Source organism: Peromyscus maniculatus, chromosome 9, assembly GCF_049852395.1.
Source record: "Peromyscus maniculatus bairdii isolate BWxNUB_F1_BW_parent chromosome 9, HU_Pman_BW_mat_3.1, whole genome shotgun sequence".
Lineage (NCBI taxonomy): Eukaryota > Metazoa > Chordata > Mammalia > Rodentia > Cricetidae > Peromyscus > Peromyscus maniculatus.
The window spans coordinates 45,043,436-45,067,613 of NC_134860.1; the positions used below are offsets into that span (position 1 = coordinate 45,043,436).

The 24,178-nt window shown below is 42.2% G+C and overlaps 1 protein-coding gene across 3 annotated transcripts; it reads left to right on the forward strand.

The window, feature by feature from the left end:
- On the forward strand, positions 1-22,872 carry Mapk1ip1l (mitogen-activated protein kinase 1 interacting protein 1 like). 3 transcript variants are annotated; one of them, XM_076544851.1, is made up of 5 exons: positions 1-135; positions 8,567-8,588; positions 9,874-10,070; positions 10,529-10,566; positions 20,293-22,872. In XM_076544851.1, the coding sequence occupies exons 2-5, from the start codon at positions 8,571-8,573 to the stop codon at positions 20,304-20,306; spliced, it is 267 nt and encodes an 88-aa protein (XP_076400966.1). In that variant the 5' UTR covers positions 1-135; positions 8,567-8,570; the 3' UTR covers positions 20,307-22,872. The 3 variants fall into 3 exon arrangements, with proteins under 3 accessions (XP_076400966.1, XP_006987566.1, XP_042140662.1); XM_006987504.4 differs by having other exon boundaries at positions 9,874-10,566; XM_042284728.2 differs by lacking the exon at positions 1-135 and adding an exon at positions 592-728 and having other exon boundaries at positions 9,874-10,566.
- The last annotated feature ends 1,306 nt before the right edge of the window (positions 22,873-24,178 follow it).

The window sequence follows — 24,178 nt, forward strand, 5'->3', positions numbered from 1 at the left end:
CTTTCCGGTGCCAGGAGGAGCCGTGTCGCTGCCGCCTTGGTCCGTCAGGCCTCGGGCCGGTTCTCCATTGCTCGTTTCTCCGGACTCCTCGCCGCCGCCGCCGCTGCGCCGCGCCTAGGGCTCGGATCCTGCCGGGTGAGTCTGCATTGGCGCCCGCGGAGGGGCGGGCAGGGGGCGCGGGGACGGCGGGGGACGGCGCGAGGACGCGGGGGTCCCCGGGGGCCGGGCGGTTCTGGAACCTTCGTCGGCCGGGCGCCTCGGAGGCTCCTCCCGGGAGCGGGCGACCGACGGGTTCTGATGTAGCGCCGCTCGGATCCCCGGGCGACCACGTCACGCCAGACTCGTGGGGTGGTGGGGCGGGAGCGGGCGACCCTCCCCCACACTCCCGCCGGCGGGATCCGCCGGGGGCCGGTTCGCTCCGGTTGATCCCGGATTCCCTTTGTTCGCTGAGCCTTGGAGAGCATCTTGTCTGGCTCCCCTTGCGCCATGCCCCGCCACCGGTGTCCCTGCCGCTGATGGCTGATACAAACCGGCAGTGCAGGAGACCCGAATCCTCCTCTCCAGGCGGGTCTGTGCGCCAAGGCCCCGGCTGTTGGTAATCACCCGCTGGTGAAATGACTCCCCGGGACAGAATGTGCCGAGGGCTGGGCAACGTTCTCCATTTGTAAGATTTAGGCGCAGATCAACCAGCGCTTGAACCGTTTTCCTCTCTGCCTGGAAAACCGAAAGTAATGCATTTCACTAATCCTAGTGTTGAATCAAACCAGACCCCACCCCAGATCCATTACAGCCTGCTGCGGGTATACACACGTGTCGTCCCCCCCCCCCGGTGTGGTAAAGGCCTGTGTCTGAAGCCAAACCCTCACTACCCGGGTCGTCTTCGAACGTCTTTGTTTCGTGGTGCTCCTTGCCTAGGGACAGTAGTTTTCCTATTCGTGGTGTGTAGGAACCACTCTGTAAAACTAATGTGCTTCACAAACTTTTTAATGCAGTTGCCAAAGTTGCAATGTGCTTTTTGATTGCAGAAGGAATCACGATGTCCATCTTCCTTCTCTTAACTGAGGTTGAGTCTCGAGGCCAGGATGCTTAGGAATTCAGCAACCTTCAGATTTTGTAATTTATAAAGACTGTTATTTCAGAGGAGCGGTAACACCCCTAGACTCGGGGGCCCGTTAACCCGGTATTAATAATTTGTACAGGCTGGGCTGGTAGTTCAAGTAATTGAGCGTGGGCCAGGCCTCCAGTGAGGCCTTAAAGTCAGTCCTCAAAACTTCAGAGAAAGGGAAAAAAAAAAATACTGCAGTCGTAAATGCTCATAGCTGGGGGTGAATGGGAAATAAAATGGATAAATACAGTCAGGTCACCTTTTGGCACCAAATAAGTTTTGTGCCATACTTCGGATAGGAGGTTGCATTTTCTAAGCTTTCTGGTTTGAAAATAGACAAAGGTTTGTGGTCATATTGTAGCAGCTGTAAAAGTTAACGTTTGTTGAGTTTTTGCTCTGTGCTAGGCAGTGATTTAAGAGATTTGTTTACAGATTTTTGTAAGCCTCAGCAAATCTCTGGGAAATAACCATTGACTCGTTCATGAGACTCGGCTAACTGGATTTGACCAGAGGCCAGACAGGCAGTCTACTCCATTACCTTTGTGCACTGTGTCTAAATGAGAAAAAGGGGAAGCTGGGGCTGAGGACTGGAGAGAGATGGGTGGCTCAGGTTAAAAGCATGCACTGCTTTGGAGAACACTGGAGCTCTGTTCCCAGCATTTACAGGAGGCCGCTCACAGCTGCTTGTAGCTCCAGCTTCAGGGAGCTCTGCACTTCTAGCCTCCTGCATTGACGGGAACAAACCCATATATATATTTGTAACTTAAAAATAGCAAGAAGGAGAATTGGATTGTTGCTTATCTATTTTCCAAGCACTGGTTTAGTTACTTGGTCAGATGGGGTTCTGTTTAGTTCCCGTGTAGCATTACTGGCCTGTTCTGAGTATGTCCAGAAACAGAAGAGGACTCAAATAAGCTAGAAAGTTAAAGGATTTGGATCCTTGTCTAGAGATCTCTGCTAGAACTTGCTTTCTTTCAGTGTTCCAACCAGTCTGAACTATGGCTGCTTTCCACAGACTGTCCGTTCTCCCTCCCAGATTTATACAAACTGTTCTTACCCTGGAGCCTCTCTTTAACTAATACTCCCTTAGTTCTAGACTGCAGAGACACCAAGAATGTCTATGCCATGCCACTAATTGCCCCTAAAGTCCAGCAGTGTGTCACACTTGGGTTCCAATAAATATGAATAATTTATAAATGATACTAGGAATTTTTAAATGTTCAAGAATGTCCCGTGCTTTTTTACTTACTCAGTTGTAAAATTGAATATAATCTGATAAATTAGCCAGGACTAAAAGCTAACATAGATTCTAATTCAGAATCTGTGTTCGGTATAACATACTGTTGTTCTCACTGTTATGAATTATTACTCGGGGACCCCACGCATTCAGGGAAACATGCTGGCATACTGGGCAGATGCAGCGGCGGGCTAGCCGGTCGGTGATCTACACCATGGGGCCATGGTGGTGGGACAGCGGGTGACATGCACAACCCAGATGCTACATTGCTCGGAAATGTTTATTATAATAGAGATGAAGAGAGGATAGGAAAGAAAGGAGGGGTTAGGGGTGGAGGGAGAGAGAGCAAGGCGGAGTTTTTCCTTAAGAAGGGGCTTCTGCTTCAGGGCACGGGGTTGGCCCCAAGGGGCGGGATCAGAATATTAACACACTAAAATCACAAAAGTCCTGATTTTCCTTGGTTTCTCTGAATTTATATATCTGTGTGTATGTGTGTCTGTCTGTTTAGATTCTTGGTCGATGAAGTTATCTAGGAATTGCAGCTTTTACAGATGTTAAGAAACCTGCTTTTGTCAAAAAGGATTAAGTGTAGAGTTGGTGGCCTTCTGAAGTATTGCTTGCCAGTTGTCACTAATAATTCAATGGATTTTAGCTTTCTTTTTTAATTTTGTTTTTTAATTTAATTTAATTTTACATATCAGCCACGGATTCCCTTGTTCTCCCCGCTCTTGCCAAGGATTTTAGCTTTCTTTTTTTTTTTCTTTTTTTTTTTTAAAGATTTATTTATTATGTATACAGCATGTATGACTGCAGGCCAGAAGAGGGCACCAGATCTTATTACAGATGGTTGTGAGCTACCATGTGGGTGCTGGGAATTGAACTCAGGACCTCTGGAAGATCAATCAGTGCTCTCAACCTCTGAGCCAACTCTCCAGCCCCCAGATTTTAGCTTTCTTAAACTTTGGATGGGATGATTGCCTGAAAGACCATAGAAATTACTGGTGTATTGTATTTTTCCTCTTCCAGTGACTGGCGAAAGATATTTACACTATATTTTTTTACTTTTATTCCTAAGGAAATAAGTCTTTTTCAGCCTGGGAACAATGAGACCCTATCTGACAGGGAGGAAACTGGGAAGCAAGGAAAGCAAACAGCACTGTCTGCCCATACCTTGTTCTTGGAGGAGAGCCGGTGTTTGGAATAGTAATGGAGAGTTTGGGAAGTAAAAGCTTTCAGTTGTGCAAAAAGAAGAAAGTGTCTTTTTTGAGTTTGAGCCTAAGATGTATATGTGGCACAGGCTAGCCACAAGTTCCCAGCCCTCCCGCCTCAATGCCATAGCCTCCAGAAGATGGGGTGCCCCATCTCACCCAACCTAAAAATACTCCTGGTTCTAAACTTATTTTTTTGGCTTTTTGTTTTGTTTTTTATTTATTTGGTTTGATTTTTCGCCCTGGCTGTCCTGCAACTCTCTCTGTAGACCAGGCTGGTCTCGAACTCAAAGATCTGCCTGCTTCTGCCTCCCAAGTGCTGGGATTATAGGTGTACACCACCGCTGCCAGGTTCTAAACTTCTTTTTTTATATGCTAAAATTTACAACCACTTCATTGGCATCAGTACAGTTGGGTGTTTGATATAGTTTTTGAGAAAACCTAGGTGTTGTGACCTTCTGCAAGGAAGCTCCAGCATCGTACTGTTTACCTCTCTAGAATGGTGGGATCTGGGAGAATGGGAATAGGGCCAGTAAGTGAGGTGGACTGAAGCCTCATGCAATAATCCACTTTATTCAGAGCATCAGACAGTTTACACACTGGAGGGTTAAGAGGAGTCACATGAGTAAAATGTATAATCATCAGGGAAAGCTGTATTGAGAAAAGATAAAATGTGTTTTCATAGAGGCACAAACAAGTAACAATAGCCGGTTGTAATGAATAATCTGAAGTGAATGCACTCCTATCCCATCCATCTGGGAGGGGCACAAAAGCATATCCCAAGAACAATTCTGTTGTTTTGAAGGAGCTGAGGTCACAAGACTCTTGTCTTGGTTTCTTGGAGTTTTCTCAGAAGCACTCAGAAATCTCCTCACATGACTCCATTCTTACACCGTGTTCTGACATCTTCCCCCTTTTGATTCTTTTAAATGCAAGATACCCAGAGTGGTTTTGTTTTGAGACATTGTAGATAAATCTAATAGTCATTTGATGTATGATATCCTATAAGCAAACAAAGTATGATAATATTAGAACAATGAAATCATTGTGTGTAATACTCTGCCACCATGAACAGGAATCCAAACTGTCCAGTACTATTGGTTACATTTTATTGATAGAGAATAGCTTGAAAAGAGACTTATGACTCTGGTATCTTGTAGAATGTAAGCCCATATTTGCCTTTTAATAGAAAACAAGTGTTATAATGTCCTAAGCAAATAGAAAGTGATTTAAATCCCTAGGAAAAGTTAAACACAGTCCCTTCTTCAGATGGATGAATGAGTCTATTATAGTCTCAAAGTCCATTCATAAATACAGAGTCATTAGTGAAGAAACTTCTCCCTTGGTGCACAGGTTGTTAACTCGGCCCCAGGTTGGCAGACCTGACTTCTGGTAATATGGTTGATACCTCCTTTTGTCCTTTAGCTGGAGGTTTGGTATCTTTCTGGTGACTTTCTCGGTCTCCTAACCCTCCACTGCCATTGAATTGATGGCCCGGGGCTGGAGGAGGCAAAGAGGAATGCATGATCTTTCAGTGACTCCATGTGCGATGACAGATGCACACCCCTCCTTTTCTTCTGGAGAAGTAAAAATTGGGCAGGTTAATGCATCAGCTTGTTTATTTCCTTTTGCAGTAAGACCAGGGAGGTTAGAATTTCATACTGCAGGAGTATGAAATAAACAATGGATATATATGGGTATTGACCAGAAGTTGTAGTTCCTGTAGTAATGCAAGCATAACAATGTGAAGACAAAATTCAAGCAGTTTCTGTTGATGAAAAGTATCCTACAACATAAGAAGAAACTGAAACAATATTTAAGGACTTAGGAAGTAACCAAAATAGATGAATCAAAACAACCATTTTCACCTGTTGGGCCATCAATAGAATAAGTATCTGCCTATGGGGTGGGAGATGGTTGGACAATTTTCATAATCACAAATTCAGTTCACATGAGAAAATCCCATAGCTTACTAGCTAGATAATGATTTCATATCCTTCCATAATAATATGCAAATGAAATCTGAAAATCCATAGAGTTCTATAACACTCTTTAAAGCTGATTGTTAGTAATACAGCAAGGATCAGAATCCATGTAATTGTTGACATCGGATCCTACCCTGATTTACTAATTGAGCAAGAAGAGTAAGGTAAGCAGTTAGTATTTTATGGCCCTTGTGGTGTGAATAAATCCATTCCAAAGGTTTATCCTCTTTTTTTTAATTATTTTTATTTTTATTTTTTTTTAAATTACACTCATGATATTCATTACTTACACTCATTATGTTAATCCCATTTGTGGTATTCATAGATTACATTCGCAGTATCCATTCAATTTTATATATATATATATATATATATATATATATATATATATATTTTTTTTAATTTTAAATGTCGAATGTCATTTCTTGAAGGGGGTAGGAGGTCTTAAATACAGGCTTACAGCACAATGGGAGGACCCTGGAGGGCAGAAGTTTGCTACTGATGTTTTACAATCTTGCATCTAAGCTGTTAATGCCCATTATTCAGAATACACAGACAAGGAACTTCCCTTAAGCATTCAGGAGGGTGGAACCTGGCAGGGAATTAGCATAGGGAGGATATAAAGGTCAAGGTCCATAAGCAAGGCAACAGTTACCCAAAACGGGGGCCAGGGCCCTGCAGGTCCCCCTTTTATTAAAAAATGAGCTTCTGACTTGGGTTGCGTGGGATGTCAGCAGGTCACCTTACCTGTAATGGAGACGCCTGCTCAGGCCACACAGGTACTCTGTCTTAGGTTGGTGAGTGCCCCCCAGGCAATACCCGTCTCTGAATACTCAATACCAGCTCAGTTGTGTGTGAGCTGCATGGTTAATTGCTGCCAAAGATCTCAAAGTGGCACTGGGCTTGCAATCTGTGTGTTCGATACAGAAAAGACCAACAAAGGTCCTTTCTCACCCATAGCCAGTAGGCTAAAGGCAACTGAGCCATTCCCTTCCTTAACGAGCCATACTGTATGCTGGAGTCCTTGTAAGATAGTATCCCAAAAGCAACTGGAACTTGAGTTTATAAATTTATAATTTTCAAAGCCAATCGAGATGTATATAACTACTGAATTAAATTTATCATGCCCAAGAGAATGGAAGATTAACTAACTGTGGTAGCTACTTTTGTTGCCAGGGTCTCCACTGTGCTAGCTGTAGTAAGCAATTATGAGATGGTAATTCCAGAAACAGTAGCAGCGGTGGCCACCATTGCTATAACAGCAACAGCAGCAGCAGCAATGTCAAATTCTCTTCTGGAGTGTGTGGACATCCACTGGCATGGATACAACTCCAGTAACAGGAACCGCCAAGGTCCGTTTTTCTTGATCCCAGCATGAAAACAGTGGCTAGCGGGTCCTGAACCTGCAACACTACTTCTGAGGTCACAGTGAAGTCTCCAGAAAACTGGAGGGACTGAGAGACCAGAAGTGCTACCATTTGAGACCGCCTAGCCTCTAATAAATGGGTTCATTTACATAACAAAAACCCAAGCAGAGACAGATTAATAAATACCATTAAGAGAGTTAAAAGGGCCTTTGCAGAAAGTTTATCTCACGTAACAGCTTTCTTGCCATCTAACAAAATGGTTTGGTGGAATGATGTATCACTAAGTATTAATGACAAGGGAAAAAGTACCTGTTTTATTCTAGTGATACAGTCAAGGACAAGCAAATTCAGGGCTAAAAGTGACAGCAGGGGTCAGTGACCAGAAAGGAATGGACGTGTATCTTGTTTGTAGTGGGCCAAGCTTAAGGTGAACACTTAACTTTGCACTTTATCCAGTGTTGATTATACTTCAACTTGAAAATTGGTACAGGGTGGGACACCACGTAAACCAGACATCATGGCAGGAGGATCGGAAATTCGAGGTCGTTTTCTGTTATAGTTCAAGGCCAGACTGATATACAGAAGATCCTGTCTCAAAAATAAATATATAAATATAGATTGTCCGGCATGAACACTTGCCCTGGATTCCCTGTCTAATACAGTAATGCAAGTTGTCCATTCAGTGATGGCAGAGGAATCACAGGAAGTGAATATAATTGGGATTTGGGTTTAAAAAGATTGTTAATCTGCCGTGACTTAAAGCAGGTTATAAAGCTTTGGTAATATCCAGAGGTTCCATCTGTTTGTTTGTTTGAAGTTTAAAGGATACAGCATAAATTTGCATAGGTTGTGCTGGGTGGATTTAGGTAAGCTTGCGTGTTTGACTCTGTTCCACTTCTGGTGCTTTTTCTTGATTATACCTAGTTAGACTTGAGGAGAGATGAGTGTGTGCTTGCTACGCTGGTGCTCAACAGAACCTTTGCTGCCACAGTCAGCATGACAAGCAGCATTATACAGACAGAACAGCTTGCGTTTAGGAATATATATGTGTATACACACATACATGTAACAGTAATTGGTTTTTAAAAGAGCAAGAAGAGGTATATGGGAGGGCTTGGAGGAAGGAAGGGGGAGATTAATTATAATCTCAAAAATAAAATGTTTAAGAAGCTGAGCAAGTCAGTAAACAGCATTTGTCCATGGCCTCTCCTTCAGTTCATAACACTTGGATCCTGCCTGATTTCCCTCAGTGATGGACTGTGACCTGGGAGTATAAGATAAAATATACCTCACCTTGCTGTCAAAAAAAATAAATAAAAATGTACCGTAAATTGTGGTTCAAGCTGAGCTGTAAAGTCTACACTTGATCATGTGAGAGATTCAAGGAGTTTCTACCAAGGATCTCTTGGCGATGCAGGATTGCTTGAACCCAGGAGTTTGAGATTAGCCTGGACAGTGAGAGCCCACTGGTAGATGATATGCAGTTCTGACAAGAATGAAGTTGGTATGGTCATCTCAATTTTAATAGAAAAAATTTCCTATATAAAAGAAAACATAAATGAGAAAGATTCCATGTAAGTAAAATGTATACACAAAAAAAATTCTTTTTAAAATGTATAAAATACAAATACTAATTTTGAAATTTTCTTTTTTTTTTTTTTTAGGAAAATGTCAGATGAATTTTCGGTAAGTTGAACCTTGCTAAGTTTTATTGTTTTGTTTTGTTTTCTTTTCTTTTTTCTTTTAAGGAGAACATGATACTGCCAGGGAAGGAGGTTATACACTTGTAATGTCAGCTCTGTAGAGATTGGGACAGGAAGTTTGTGAGTTCCAAGCAATCTTGGCCTATTCAGTGAGACCCTGTCTCCTTATAAATAGTGGACAACTTCAAACAAAATAAACCACGTGGTCCTAACTATAAGGCATCTATGGCTTTGTAACTTAAAAAGATACATGCTTAGACTTTAGGCATATGATTTTTTTTTTCAGATTTACTTTTATTTATGTGTATAAGTGTGTGTCATATTAACTCCAGTTCCAGGGGTCCAATATCCTTTGGCCTCTGCCAGCTCCAGGCATGTGTGTTATTTGTATAAACTCATGAAGGCATGAGTTTGCTTTCATGTTGCTATGATAAAGAGCATGACAGAAAGCAACTTGGAAGAAGAAGCTTGCCCTCATCTTAGAGCTCATAGTCCGTCATGAAGGGAGGCCAGGGCAGGAACTCAAGGCAGGAACTAGAACATAAGCCATGAAGGAACACTGGCTTGCTCTTTGGAGTCACACTCAGCTTCCTTTGTTATATTTCCCAAGACCACCTTCCCAGGCATGGTACTCCCCACGGTGGGCATTAATCAAGAAAATGCCTCACAGGTTTGCCTACAGGCCAGTCTTAGAAAAGCATTTTCTCAATTGGAGTTGACTTTTCTGAGGTGGCCCCAGCATGTGTCAAGGTGGCAAAACAAACCAACCAGCATGCACACATACATAAAAATAAGTTGTTTTGTTGAGGGTCCACTTGGGCTACATGAAACCTTGTCTTAAAAATAATGTATTTTTCTTTAAACTGTATTTACAACATTATGTAAATTGCCTCATTTAATGCTGAACTTAACCACAAAAATGTTCTTGAAACTGAAAAAGTAAAGGTTGAGAGTCGAGTGTAGAGATCGTATCCTGTCTTATTTACCATACTGCACTCTATTTACAGTGCTCAGAAATGAAACACAGTAGAACTAGCTGTATTTAGAAAAATTGAGCTTTGGAGAATTTGCACTGTGAAGTTAATGCTCAAGATAACATCTCAAGTGCTTTTTTTAAGATGAGTGATTTAGTCTTTGAAGGTGCCACTGGGGCTTGTATCCCCGGGGATTGTGTATAGTTTGTATGGGATTATCGCCATGTTTGCTTTGACTTTTGCTGGGACTTGCCGTGGATAAGACAGATAAGACATATCTATTTTGTATTCCAGTTGGCAGATGCACTGCCTGAACCATCCTCTGCCAAAACGTCTGCTGTGAGCAATACAAAAGCTGGCCAGGCTCCTCAAGGCTGGCCAGGCTCCAACCCTTGGAATAACCCAAGTGCTCCACCTGCCGTGCCATCTGGACTCCCACCAAGTGCTGCAGCACCCTCCACTGTGCCTTTCGGACCAACACCAACAGGAATGTATCCCTCCATGCCTCCAACCGGACTACCGCCAGGACCCCCAGCACCCTTTCCTCCTTCTGGACCATCATGTCCCCCACCTAGTGGTCCTTATCCAGCCCCTACTGTGCCAGGCCCTGGCCCCACAGGGCCATATGCTACGCCAAATATGCCCCTTCCGGAGCTACCTAGGCCATATGGTGCACCCACAGATCCAGCTGGTACTTTAGGTCCATGGGGATCCATGTCTTCTGGACCTTGGGCACCAGGAATTGGGGGGCAGCATCCTAATATGCCATATCGATCTCCAGGGCCATATCCCACTCCTCCTCCTCCAGTGTCAGGAGCACCGCCTGTTCCATGGGGCACTGTGCCACCGGGAGCCTGGGGACCACCAGCACCATATCCTGGCCCTGCAGGATCATATCCCACACCAGGACCCCATCCTGTTCCGAATAATCCTTACCAAGTGCCTTCAGGACCTTCTGGTGCTCCACCAATGCCTGGTGGCCCCCATGTAAGTGTTGCGCTTGTTATTGACAATGCAGTCAGAGTCACATTGACACAGTTGTGTAGCATGAATCTTTAAAGTTTTTATTAAGAAAATCAAACCTGAGCCAGGTATTGGGGTGAACTAGAAGATCAGAGAACCAGAACAAACCACAGCTAACCTCACCTGGCCAACTTCTCAGCTTGGTCTTGTTTCCTCAGACTGGAAGCTTCTGTGTCCTCATCCCAATGGCTCTCAGCTGAACTGCTGCTTGAAAGCCTGAAGCTTAATCAGTAAAAGCTTAACCAGCCAAATGTTTCTAGTTTCTGGTCCTCACACCTTATATACCTTTCTGCTTTCTACCACCACTCCCTGGGATTAAAGGCTCGCTTTCTGAGATTAAAGGCGTGAGTCACCATGCCTAGCTGTTTCCAATGTGGCCTTGAACTCACAGAGATCCAGAGGGATTTCTGTCTCTGAAATGCTAGGATTAAAGGTGTGAGTGCCACCATTTTCTAGCCTTTGTATCTAGTGGCTCTTCTGTCTCTGACCCCAGATAAGTTTATTTAGGGTGCACAATATTTTGGGGAACACAATACCACCACACACTGGAAGATTGTTCTAGGTGGGAGATTAGAGAACTTCTAATACTTACATGGTTGTGAATCTATACACTGAATAAATGTAAGCACTTGGGGTTCAGGTGCAGCATTTCAAAGAGCAGAAGTACTCCTGCTATTAAAAATAGCAAGGGAAGATCTCAGAGATCCCTAAAGACATTGGACTATGATGAGCAGTATGCTCCTCAGGACCCTTAGATGACTAAGACGCATGTCTTGGGCTGTGTTGTGGGGCAGAGCGGCTGTTTTACAATTCTTGGTGTCCTTTTACTGCATCACATCAAAGAGCAGCTTGAGAAAACGCTTGTCTGGGTTGATGGAGAGAACATGGGTCACTGAGTATATAATAGGTATTGCCCATGTCATACAGTTCTCCCTGGGTTTTTTGTTTTGTTTGTTGGGTGGGTTGGTTGGTTGGTTGGTTTTGGTTTTTTTGTGTTTGTTTGGGGGTTTTTTTGAGACAGAGTTTCTGTGTAGCCTTGGCTGTCCTGGAACTCACTGTAGACCAGGCTGGCCTTGAAGTCACAGATTTTCCTGCCTCTGTCTCCTGAACACTGGGATTAAAGGCATGCGCCACCACCGCCTGGCCCCCTCCCTGGTATATTTGAACCTGGCACTACAGCCACTATCCTTAGAAAGCAATCGGTTAACTCCTAAACCACCAGATAAGTAAGCACATTTCTACATTGAGTAATTAATAACCATCTCAGCTCTGAAGACAAACATTTTTAGTAGTTTCTTCCGGAATTTCATTAGTACAATTTCTTGCTATGTTCTCTCCCTGCCCCGCCCTCAATTTTTTTCTTGCAAAGTATGCCACAGCATTCTTGATGTCTGCATTTATTATATAGTAAGTTTATTTTACACCACCATAAAGTTAATAACTACATACACTGATTATATGTGGGAGGCACAGAGGTCGTTGTGCTCACAGATAAGCACTAGGGGAACCAGGAATGTTAAACACACTGGGTTGTCTCTTCAACAGGAGAGACATATAACCTGTTTTCTGCCCAGAAGACTGGGAGCAGACGTGGTTAATAGCCTGGTGACCTTTGCGCTATCTGAGTGGCCAAGGGCCATGCTGAGATGTTTCTCAGCCATTGACTATTTTTACTGATTGTGCATGTTGTGCTCAAACTGTTCTTGTTAGAAACTACAAGACTTAACCCCATGCCCGCTCCTAACGTTACTTCACCGTTGTTTCTCTCCCTTCAGCCGTCTCTATGACAACGCACTCAACCTTGTGTTATAACTTGTATCCATGCTCATTCCGATTTACCAGGTCCAGTAACAGCTACTGGTGCCCAAGCTAATGTACTGGCTGCCTCCTCATCCCTAATTCTTTTCAGGTCACTCAGAACGCTCATGAACTTCATCAAAATACAGAATCTTTGCAGGTGTAATCCTCTGCCTCGTGACCAAGCTCGGCAGATCATCAGAACCTGTCCTTGTTAAATTCTTTCACCCCACTGCTATCTGCTAAAGGAATTAATTCCTGAGCGTTGAAATCGAATGCCATTTGACAAACAGATATACTCTTCTCTCAGAATTTGGATGTTTAAAATATGTTGAAACTTTTTCTAATATGATTGTTGCTTCTGCTCACAGAGGTGAAACAACCTTGGACGCCATTGTTCATTTATTATATACATTTTCCTCTCTAGGACTCCTAAGGCAACTAAAAACTGATAATGGTCCTGCTTATACCAGCAAATACTTTAAAGAATTTTGGAATTTATGGAATATTAATAATGTTACTAGAATCCCTTATAATCCACAGGGTCAAGCTGTTGTGGAACAATACCACCAGTACTTAAATGGCAAATTTTAAAAGTAAAAAGGGGGTATAGACACTCACCTAAATCCCCACACAGTGTGCTGCATGTAGCTCTACTGACTTTAAATTGTTTCACTTTAAAGGATAATATTTCTTCTGCTGCCCAAAAGCATTTTGCCGTAAAAGAGACACAGCCTAAAGTATAGGTTAAATGGAAAGCTCTAGAGGCTAATGAGTGGAAGGGCCCAGTGTTCACCTAACATCAGGGCGAGGTTATGCTTGTGTTTTTCTAGAAAGTGAGTGAAGTTCCAGGTGGCTCCCATTCTGATGTATCTGACCAGGAGAGCAGCCCAGAGTCCAATGGACAAATGAAAGTTCTCAAGGTAGACAAGAAAGCTATCAAGAAGCGGAATCCCAAGAGGAAGAATTGTAAGCCAATAACTTGGGGAGACATCAAGAATTTAACTCAACAAGCTGAGACCTTGGGGAAAGAACAAGGACACAGTACAACTGACCCCAAAATGATGCTGTTATGTTTAATGGCTATATTACATGTTAATTCTCAGCATGACCCTTCAGATCCCAAATGACTTTTGTTGAGGGAGGTAAAGGTATACCTGTAATAAACAGTATGATGTTGTTTTGCCATGCTAAGGATTGTTTAATTCTTTGGGACCAGTTGTCTGAACAAAAGATGGTATACAAATATTTAGTCACATGAATGGATATATTGGTTGGACTAATCAAGGAGATCAGTCCAAATGGAATAATACAGATTTTAGCATAACTAAGTACTCTTTCGAAAGCTCTGAGAGTGGAAATTATAGTTGTATGAAAATTTAAAAAAGGAATTTCTGATGTATTGCTTACTAGAGTTGATATTATTGTACCTAGAATAGTGCTATCTGTTGCCAATGGCTTAGAAAATAACCCAGCTTGATTGGGTGCTTATCATTCAACAAGACCAATCTTTTTGTACAGAGGAGACCCGTCTATCCTGGGCTCTTAAACAGAAATTTATATGACATAGAAGTTACTCATGCATTATTCACAAATAACAGGGGACAAAATAGAATCTACCGATGCCCATATTCATAGGGCTCCCCGTGACAATCCTGTCAGTGGTGGGTTTTTGTTTGTTTTTGGTTTTTATACATTGTTTCTGCTTTAAATGTACTTCTATCCCTCATTATTGCAATATCACATCTAATCATACTCTTTGGTAAACAACTGCCTTTTCGATGGACACTTTTTTTAACAATGCAAATGCTGCTTGTAATGACCTTCCTGCAGGTTTTAAAGGTTTATGTGGGAGAGGCCATATTACATCCATTGTGTTCAGTAGATCTTTGCAGTCGATACTAGAATAGAGAGCTCTTCCTGAAAATTGTGATGATTCTTTGCTTCTATTGCATCCTGTGGTAGTGAGAGCCACTAGAGCGTTTATATTACCAGTTCCAGAAGTCATTACTGTAATACAAGGAGAGGTCTCAAAGATGGCCTGTCTGATTAGTAAAGCTACTGATATTACAACAAATATGTGAGCAGAAATTTGTCAGAGATGGGTGAATTGAGAACCACAGTTTTACAAAACAGAGCTACCATGGATTATTGTTGCTCAGATATAGTCATAGTTGTCAATAATTTTCTGGGATGTGTTGCTTTGATGTATCAGATTTTTCTCATACTGTCATTGATAAAATTAATGATTTGCATAGAGATAATCTCACAGGTGACCTTTGAATGGCTGTCATGGTTAAGATAGCGTTCCCCTTTCTTTGGTCCTCTGTTGGCTATTCTTATAATTTTGTTATGCTTGCCTATACTAAACTGGCCATGCAAACAGTGCATTTAACCTTGACCGCAATTTTTATTTAAAAATTAAAAAGGAGGAGGAGATGTGGAAGCACTAGGGGAACCAGGAATGTTAAACACACAGGGTTGTCTCTTCTAAGGAGAAGATGTATAACCTGTTTTCCGCCCAGAAGACTGGGAGGAGATGTGGTTAATAGCCTGGTGACCTTTGCACGATATGTGTGGTCAAGGCCACACTGTTTCCTCCCCCAGACACTTACCGTGAACTTGTCAATCTGTAAGATTCATCTTTATGTAAGATGTCATATGTACTTCACGAAGTGTTTCTATGTACTCCTGTCTTAAGCGTCATTATACACACGGGACTGAGTTGCTTACCACCAGGAGACTTTTCACTAAATTGCACTGTACTTAAATATGCCTAAAATAAACTACTCAGGTTCAGACTCCCAAAGTTTGAACCAGCTACTGAATCCTGTTGAACTGAGCTGTCTTGCCTCCTGCAGATTGTTACTTGTGACCGCTGCATGTGGCGGGGGAAGCCACACATGATGGGCAGTCTGCATCTGGCAGACAGCCACATGTGGTAGGTGAGCTGAACGCAGCAAAAACATGTTTTTACATAGAGGCATATGATTAACAACAGCTGAAGTCAATTCACTCCTATCCACTACGCCTGGGAGGGGTATGAAAGCATATTCCAAACAGTTCTGTGTCTTTTAAGACATTGAGGCCACAAGACTTGTCTCAGTTCTTGGAGTTTTCTCACAAGCACTCAGAAATCTCTCATAAGACTCCAGTCTTGCACCATGCTTTGCTGTCTCCCCCTTTATGGTTTTTTTAAATTCAAGATATCCAGGGTGCTATAATTTTGAGATGTTGTAGCTAAATCTAATTGTTGTTTGATGCATGAGTATGCTATAAGCAAACAAATTATAACTATAATAATATTAAAACAGTGAAAAACATTGTGTGTAATATTCTGCCATGAAGAATAGAGATCTAGACTATGTCCAGTACTATTGGTTACGATATATTAATCACAAAAAGAGACCCGTATAATTAGTAGTTATGGTATCTTATAGAATTTTAATAGGAACATAAATGTTATAATGCCCTATGCAGATAGAAAGTGATTTAAATCTCTAGGAAAATTAAATGCAGTACTGTATTCAGATGTGGTCCAGGCACAAACACGGGTCATTAGTAAAGATAACAGGAGCTGGATCTGTTCATCTACAAGTTGAAGCAGAGGAGAATGAGAAACATAAAACCAATACCTGTGCTCAGAGGCACTCACTGCAGATACCCAGGTCAAAGCAGCTTGCATCGCCTGAAAGGGATTCTCGGGTGACCTGGAACTCTGTGTGTTGTAAAATAACCTCTCCCATGGTGCTTAGGACTTTATCTTGGCCCCGGGTGGGCACATTTGACTTCTGGTGTATTGCTCGGTATCTTTTGCCCTTTAGCTGGAGGCCCTCCACCATCATCTCTGATGGCCCAGGGCTGGAGGAGCCAAAGAGGAATTCACAATGTTTTCATGGATCTTTCTGCAATGACAGACTCATATCCAATCCTGATTTTTTTTTCTCCAGCCACCCAGGCTTCCAATTCTCGAATTATTTAAGCCACACAGGCCCATCTAAAGGCAGTTGAGAATGTTCTATAGAGAAATGTTTTTGAGCTCTTCTAAACATACCGCCTTGAGGCAATTTTAAAAAAATTAACAGTAAATAAAGTACAAGAATACCCTTTGGTGCTCCTGTTTATTGTTTAGTAATTGGTTTTATGTTCTTTCAATTATGCCTTGGCCTTGAGGATTTAAAAGATTGCCTGTAATATGATTAATACTCATTCCTTCTAGAAGTTAAGTTTTTTTCCTACTGTAGTCTGGTCCATTGTTTAGTAGGCACTCCCATAACAGCAAAAGTTTGTGTAAGAGAAGAGCATACTGCAGAAGCATTCTCTGAAGACTAAGGTACAGCCCAGAGAAATTTAGAGTTCTGTGTCAATGCAGATGTGCAGGTACCACATCTTTAGTAAGGGTCCATTGAGGTGTCCAGACAGGCTTGCTGGATTTCCATGTCATTTTTAGAGGTGGTATTTCGTTCAATGACCCCTGTGGAAAACCCAATCTGTGTTCATGATTTTGCCCTTGTGGGAAGGTAGGTTTAATAATTCCCTGCAACTCTTTGCCTGGTCCTTTTCCTTGTTGCTGTCCTGATCTTTTCATTAGCCATTGCTCCTATGAATAGGTAGCAGTAGAGGTGGAATAGAGATCTCATTAGTTTGTAAAAAGTCTCTTCCCCCAAGGATGAATGGGAGCATCAGTAACAAAGCTGTAGGGCTACTATTATATTTTCTGTACTTACATTTTAATGTTGTACCACTTTGTTTAATCTTGTTAGAGCTCATAGTTCTCAACTCTAGGAGGGTTTAATTTACCTCCATAACAGGCCATTTGGAGGCCATTCTATGTTATAATACAGGCAGTAGTCAGCTCCAGAATCAATCCTGTGAAAGGTTTTCCTGTTATTTTTAAGTCCAATAATGGTTTATCATAAAGTGCTTAAAACTTCAGTTTTATCTGTACTGCCAAATTCTTCCTCTCGAAGCACATTTTTCTGTGAAATGGCACTTATACAATTGTTTTCTCCTGCATTAATTTGCAGGTCATTGGGCACTATGATCATGACTGCAATTTCCCGTATATAGTTCTCATCAATGACTCTTCTATGAACTATTATTCCTTTCATGAATAAACTGCAACTTTCAGTATAGGTCCCCAATATTCTATAAGTAACTTAAAAGGACACTGAAGAAGGGAAATGGGATTTTTTTCCATTTTTATTAAATTTTCTATTCATTTTACATACCAGCCACAGATCCCCGTCTCTGCCCACTACCCAGCCTTTCTCCCCAACCCACCCCCCATTTCCACCTCCTCCAAGGCAATGTCTCACATGGGGAGTCAGCGGAACCTGGTACATTCAGTTGAGGCAGGTCCAGACCCCTCCCCCTTGCAACAAGGCTGTGCAAGGTGTCCCACCATAGGCACTGGGCTCCAAAAAGCCAGCTCATGCACCAGGGACGGATCCCAATCCCACTGCCTGGGGGCCCCCTAAATAGTTCAAGCTAAACAACTGTCTCACCTATCCAGAAGGTCTAGTCCAGTCCTGTGGGGACTCCACAGCTATTGGTCCACAGTTCATGAGTTTCCACTGGTTTGGCTGGCCGTCTGTATACGTGGGAAATGGGAATATCTTTAGGGCGAGGAATCGCAATAGCAGCTCTTCCTTGAGTAGTAGTTTATACCGAAGAAATAGATTGATTACAATCTGAAGCTGGCACAAATATTACTGCTTTTTTACTTGAATCCTCTAATCTCCTTGTTGACTGGTATTGTCATTGTTACTAGGAAGTGTATTTCTGTCCTTATCAAATTTAGACCACCATTCCTTAGCTCAGTGTTTTCCTTTATTGTGTTCAGGGCATAAGCCAGGAATTCCTAGATTCTGAGTGTTCCTTTGTTAAGTGGCCAGGTCAGCCACAATTGACACATTTTGCTGAGGTCTGTTTCAAGGGCATGGGTTTCAAAAGCAGCTAATTTTGCTCTAAGTTTGTAAGTCCCCACATTTCTCAGGACTTGAGAAAGTCCATAACATTTCCTGTCTCTCCATGAAGTCCAATTATTCATTGGTGATCTTCACTGGCATTATCAAAAGTCAGCTGTTTAATGATAATGCTTGAACTTGTTCCCCTTTTACTTGTTTCTCAATGACATGATTGAGTCTCCCTTTGAAATCAACATAAGGCTCGGAGGGACCTTATATGATTGTGTGTGTATGTGTGTGTGTGTGTGTGTGTGTGTGTGTGTGTGTGTGTGTGTGTAACTAGACCCAGAGTCAGATCCCCTACCAATTTTCATCCAAGCAGCCAGAGTTATGTCCCTAATGTGTTGGTCCCGTCCCTATCAGCATATCATAGGAGACATTTTCCAGATCACCCCTCAGTCCTAGATGCCAGACTTTTTCATGGGCTTCATCTGTAAGCCATATTTGCCTTTGAAGAAATTGGGAAGGGCTTAGAACCATTTCATAACATAACAATTGCATGAAAATCATAAAGCATCCTTGTGCAATAATGCTCTAACCAAAAAGATATTCATAGCAAAATGGAGCAGTAAGGTCCATAAGAAGTACAAGCCTCTTTAAAATCTTTATATCCATGTCTGATCCCTGATAAACATTTTGATTTTGCTGAAATTACACTGCAAATACCAAATGCAGCTCATGAGGCTGGGGAATTGATGGATGAATTCCGTTTCCCTGCTGTGTCCTAGCTTGCCTAGGTTGTAAACTTGGCATTTTCATAGCCTCTCCTAAATCCCTGTCAGGAAATGGGGGGAGTATGAGATTAGATTGATTATCAGATTCCTCACCCCATGCTTCTGGATCATCTTCAGGCAGTGGAGGAAACCGATCTAAAGGAAGTTCCAGTAAGGGAGCTGAGGGGGGTCATCGCCGGCATAGTGATGGATGCCATGGTTTTTGCTTTCAGTTTTGCCTGAACAGGGGGGTGGGAGAAATCTACTTTTTTGCCCCTGTTACCAATTTTAAGATTTGATCATCCAGTTTATATTCATTCAAGGAACTATCCATCTCTACCTTATGATTAATATTCTCCTTGTCTTCCTTAACCATTTTAATAACAGTCTGAATTAATGCCCAAGTGACCAAATTTGGATGGGGATCTTTCCTCTTGTTTCTATGCCTTATTCAGTATTCTTTTGGACTCTGTCCTATACTCCTTCACCTAAAGTTCCTTCTTCTGGAAACCAGGAATACTTGCAAGCAGTCTAATATCTGATTTTAATACTTGTGCCCCTCCTCTCTTTAAAAAATGATGCATAAGGTCGACATCAGGCAAAGCCTTCCCTGGTTTCTGTCCTGTAATTCTCACCTCCTTGTGTGAGCATCCCCACTCTAATCTTGTAGGGACTTCAGGTCCCTGTTCTGCGTGCCACTTGTCACTGTTCTAGAGGGGTGGTACCTGGGAGAATGGAGCCCATAAATGAGGTGGACTAAAGTCTCATGCAATAGCCACTATTTATTTAGCGCCTCTGACATTTTATATTTTGAGGGTCAAGAGTATTCACGTGAGCAAAGTGTCCAGTCACAAGTGCAAACTACATGTGATGGGCAAGCTGAACGCAGCAAAAACGTTTCTCCATAGAAGCATATAAATGAATAACAATAGCCAGCTGTGATGAATAATCTGAAGTAAACTCACTCCTGTCCGATGCATCTGGGAAAGAGACAAAAACAATCCAAGATCAATTTTATGTTCTTGAAGAAACTGAGGTCACAAGACTTGTCTTAATTTCTTGGAGTTTTCTCATGAGCACTCAGAAATCTCACATGACTGCATTCTTGTACTGTTCCAACGGTTGTTTTTTTTTCTGCTGGCTGTCGTGTTCACATAGACACCCATACACCATTCTAGAAATTGACTTTTTTTCCTTTTTTTCTGTTGCAGTACCATTAAGTTGAGAGTGGATGAAGAGATGGCGCCTTGCTTTTTGAAGTACATGTACATGCACATGAAGGCTTATACACAAGTGGCTGGTTTCACTGTTGGTGAAGGACGTTCCTGAAAGAACAACTTTTGTACCTCAGAGAGTTCCTGCTTCATGTGTTTGGATATGTAGAACAGCACATGGGTACAATCAGATAAAAATGTAAAAGCAAATCAAGTGTGGTTAATGTGGCTGTGTATATCAAATAGCTTTTGATAATACTTGTTTAAAATATAGCTGTACCCTCAATCTAAAGTGACATGGATTATTGTTAGACTCTGTAACTTAATTGGCAAAGTAATTCAAGTATTTTTTTTTTATAATCATCCCGCACTCCCATATAACTGAAAACAATCACTTAATTGAAACATGACTCCTCAACATTTTGAGGTCCTCTGCCTACACAAACCAGGACCTCTTGTTATATTTTAGCTACATAAATGTATTGTGTATGTGTTTGCTAAGTTTAATTCAACATTATTCCCAGTTCTGCCAAAATAAGATAATGTTCCTATCAAAATTGCATTATGATCTAAGGACAGGTTTCTTGCTCTGACAGAGTTCTAGAAAAAGGTTGGTGCCACATGCACTTGAACAAGGTTTAATACAGGAGTCAGACTGTCCAACCTCAGGAAGGTAGGAAGAGGAGATGAGTGAGGCGGCTGGGCTGGGCAGTCACTGCTGCAGGGCCTCATGTCCATCCAGCTGTGTGAGCCAGCAGCTGGAGCTGGGAACTTTCCTCTCACTAGCAGACAGCTCCAACATAGGGATGTCCTTGACAATCTAATTTGGAATTCGCAAATCATTTTTTTCTTCAAAGCATTTACAAAAGGTGGTCCATTTCCTTATAAGTTAAGTTACTGGCTGGACTAAATAAACATCATTTATGACATTTTTTAATGGAAAAAAAATGTTCTGAATTCCAAATGACATTCTCCTAATGACTGAACCACAACCCATTTGAGTTGTTCCAGAATTACACATGTAGTTAATACATGTTGCTTGGCCGTAGTATACAGGACAACGAAGTGAAACTAGTTGACAAAGCCACGGTCAGACCTCTCAGTAGACCAGTAGGAAGCAGAGGCTGACAAGTGGCTCCTGCAGACACTAAACCATCTAGATCGATCAGTGTGCATGACTGCACAACTTGCTTTTCCAAAGGACATTTCTGGACCTGCTATGAGTCCAGAAGGCAGTCTGCTGTGCTCTCCCAGTAGCAACAAGGCCTGTATGACAGACCCTTTCCCACTCCAACTTAAGGGATTAAAGAAGATTGGAGTACTCGGGAGCCAGAGGCAGGTGGGTTTCTGAGTTTGAAACCAGCCTGATCTACAAAGTGAGTTCCGGCACAGCCAGGACTACACAGAAAAATCCTGTCTCTAAAAGAAATAGAAAAAAGGGATGCTGGATTTGCCTCCTGGTAGGTTTAAGACCGTGTTATGGGGAGAAAGTCATGGCCCAAGTCAACCATGGGTGTGGCCTTCAGCATTTCGGTGTGCTCCACTACTTTGGAACTTGGAGCTGCCCTCCTCTTCTCACTGCTACTCTAGGTGTGAGGTTTGTCCAGCTTTGGGTGAGATTTTACAGTCTTGGGCTTGACACAGCAAAGCATGATCCTTGAGCTTGTTTGTGCTGTGTGTGCCAGGGGTGCCATGGCAGTGACTGGTGACCCCAAAATGCCACTGATCTTACTACCAGGTGCGTTCAGACAGTGATTCACCAAAGATACCTCCTGCATTAACTTAAGCCTTAAAACTTTTAAGTGCATTTGGTGCCAACATTTTTCTAGTACTCTAGCAGAGCAAGAAACCCATTCTTAGGATGTAATGCAGTTTTAAAAGGAACATTTTGTTATTTTGGCAGAACTGGATATAATGATTGAATTAAGCTTAGCAGCCACAAAAAGATTGCTGATTCTCCTCCCGGGGGCGCCCTGCCAGTCTGGGCATCTGGACCCTGGAACATACCGTCACTGCCCTGCCTACCTATGTAATTTTAAGCCAATAATTAGCTGCCAAGTTCATCAGCCGCTGTTTTGTTGTTGGTGTTTGGGGGGAGGGTAGTTAGTAGAATCTAATGATCCATCCTGCATGTTGTGCTGTGGACAGTACTTCCATTTAAACCCTGTGCTTTGGACTTTCCAACTGATAATTGGGACTTAATAAATTTATTACTGTTATTTAATGTAAGTGGAAATCAAAGGTATGGCAGAATTTTCTATTTTTGTTTTGTTTAGAACATTTCTCCTGTTGCTGTCAGGGTAGAGTATTTCTGGATTCAAGATACAATCAAGAAAAGCAAAAATAAAATAAAAAATAAAAGGTAGCCAAATGAGGAAAAGAATCCAGAAAGAAAGGGCTTTCTATTTTTGTTTGTGTTTTAACCTAAGAAAAGAATAATGCTCTCTTCAGAATAAGCCATGCTGGAGTAGGACTGGTCTCTTAAAAAGACAGCTTGTCAATAAGTGTTTGGTCCAAATTACAAAATTTGTTGACACAGGCTGACAAAAATTTTTAAATAAATATAGCAAAAACATTGAGGTGTGTGCAAGAATAGTGCTTCTGACGTTGAAATCTGGGGTTTTACAGTGTATTATTTTCCAAGAACTCTCCCTTTGTTCATCTTACTCTCAGAGTGTAACAGGGCAGACAACAGAACGTTTTAGAAAACAGTCATGATGCACCTCACAAGCTAACACTTTCCAGATACACACACACACACACACACACAGCTTTTGAAACTTGGGGTAGTTGTCTACATTTCTAAACTACTAGTGCCATGTGTTCCTCTGCCTCTGATTTAGAGCTAGCTTTGTGAAATGCCAGCATTGGAAGCTCTGGAAAGTAAAGTCTAAGCACAAGCCATGTTTAAAGAAGTGCAAGCTTTCCTGACGGAGCTGCTGAGAGCAGTGCGTGCCCTCAGAGAAGCCTGATCCTAGGGGAGCAAATGTTACACTGTTTGCAGAATTCTGCCAAGTCAAACAAAAATGAGTAATGGTGATGGGACTGAGAATCCATGCACACTTGTAGCTGCAGAACCCATCTGCGGACTGAGTCCATCCAATGTGCACATCTGTGCTAAAGAGTTAGCCACACCATTACCTGCCACCTAAATAAAAAGTGGTGAATAATAACTCTCAAGGTAACAGATTGGTCTTGGGGCATTTTAAATGGCATTGGATTTGATACTTATTTTCTTATTTGACATGGGTCTCACTATATAACTCTGGCTAGCCTGGAGCTCTTTAATGTAGATGAGTGACTCAAAAAAGTCTTCCTGTCTCTGCCTCCCAAATGCTGAGATTAAAGGCATGTCCCTTGCTTGTTAAACACACTCTCTCTCCCTCTCCCTCTCCCTCTCCCTCTCCCTCTCCCTCTCCCCCTTCCCTTCCCTCCCTCCCTCCCTCCCTCCCTCCCTCCCTCCCTCCCTCCTTCCCTCTCTCTCTCTCTCTCTCTCTCTCTCTCTCTCTCTCTCTCTCTCTCTCTCTCTCTCTCTCTCTCTCTCTTTCTCTCTCTGTGTATTCATACATATATGAATATCTTTCAAGAGCCAGGTGGTAGTAGTGCACACCTTTAATCCCAGCATTCAGGGAGCATAGACAGATCTCCTGTCTCAAAGAAACAACAATAGAAGCAAAAGAATATCTTTCAAGATTGTAGTGCTGATCAGTGCAACTATTCAAGAGTGCAAAGTAAGAGGATGTTTTTCCTGTGCAAATGTTTTGCACAGCCCGTCACTCATTAACAGACACTGGCATGTTGCCATTGAGTAGATTTGACTTGTATGCTCTATCAAGGTTTTTTGTGATGCTTTTCTTGAGATTGTGATTTTCCACTTACTGAA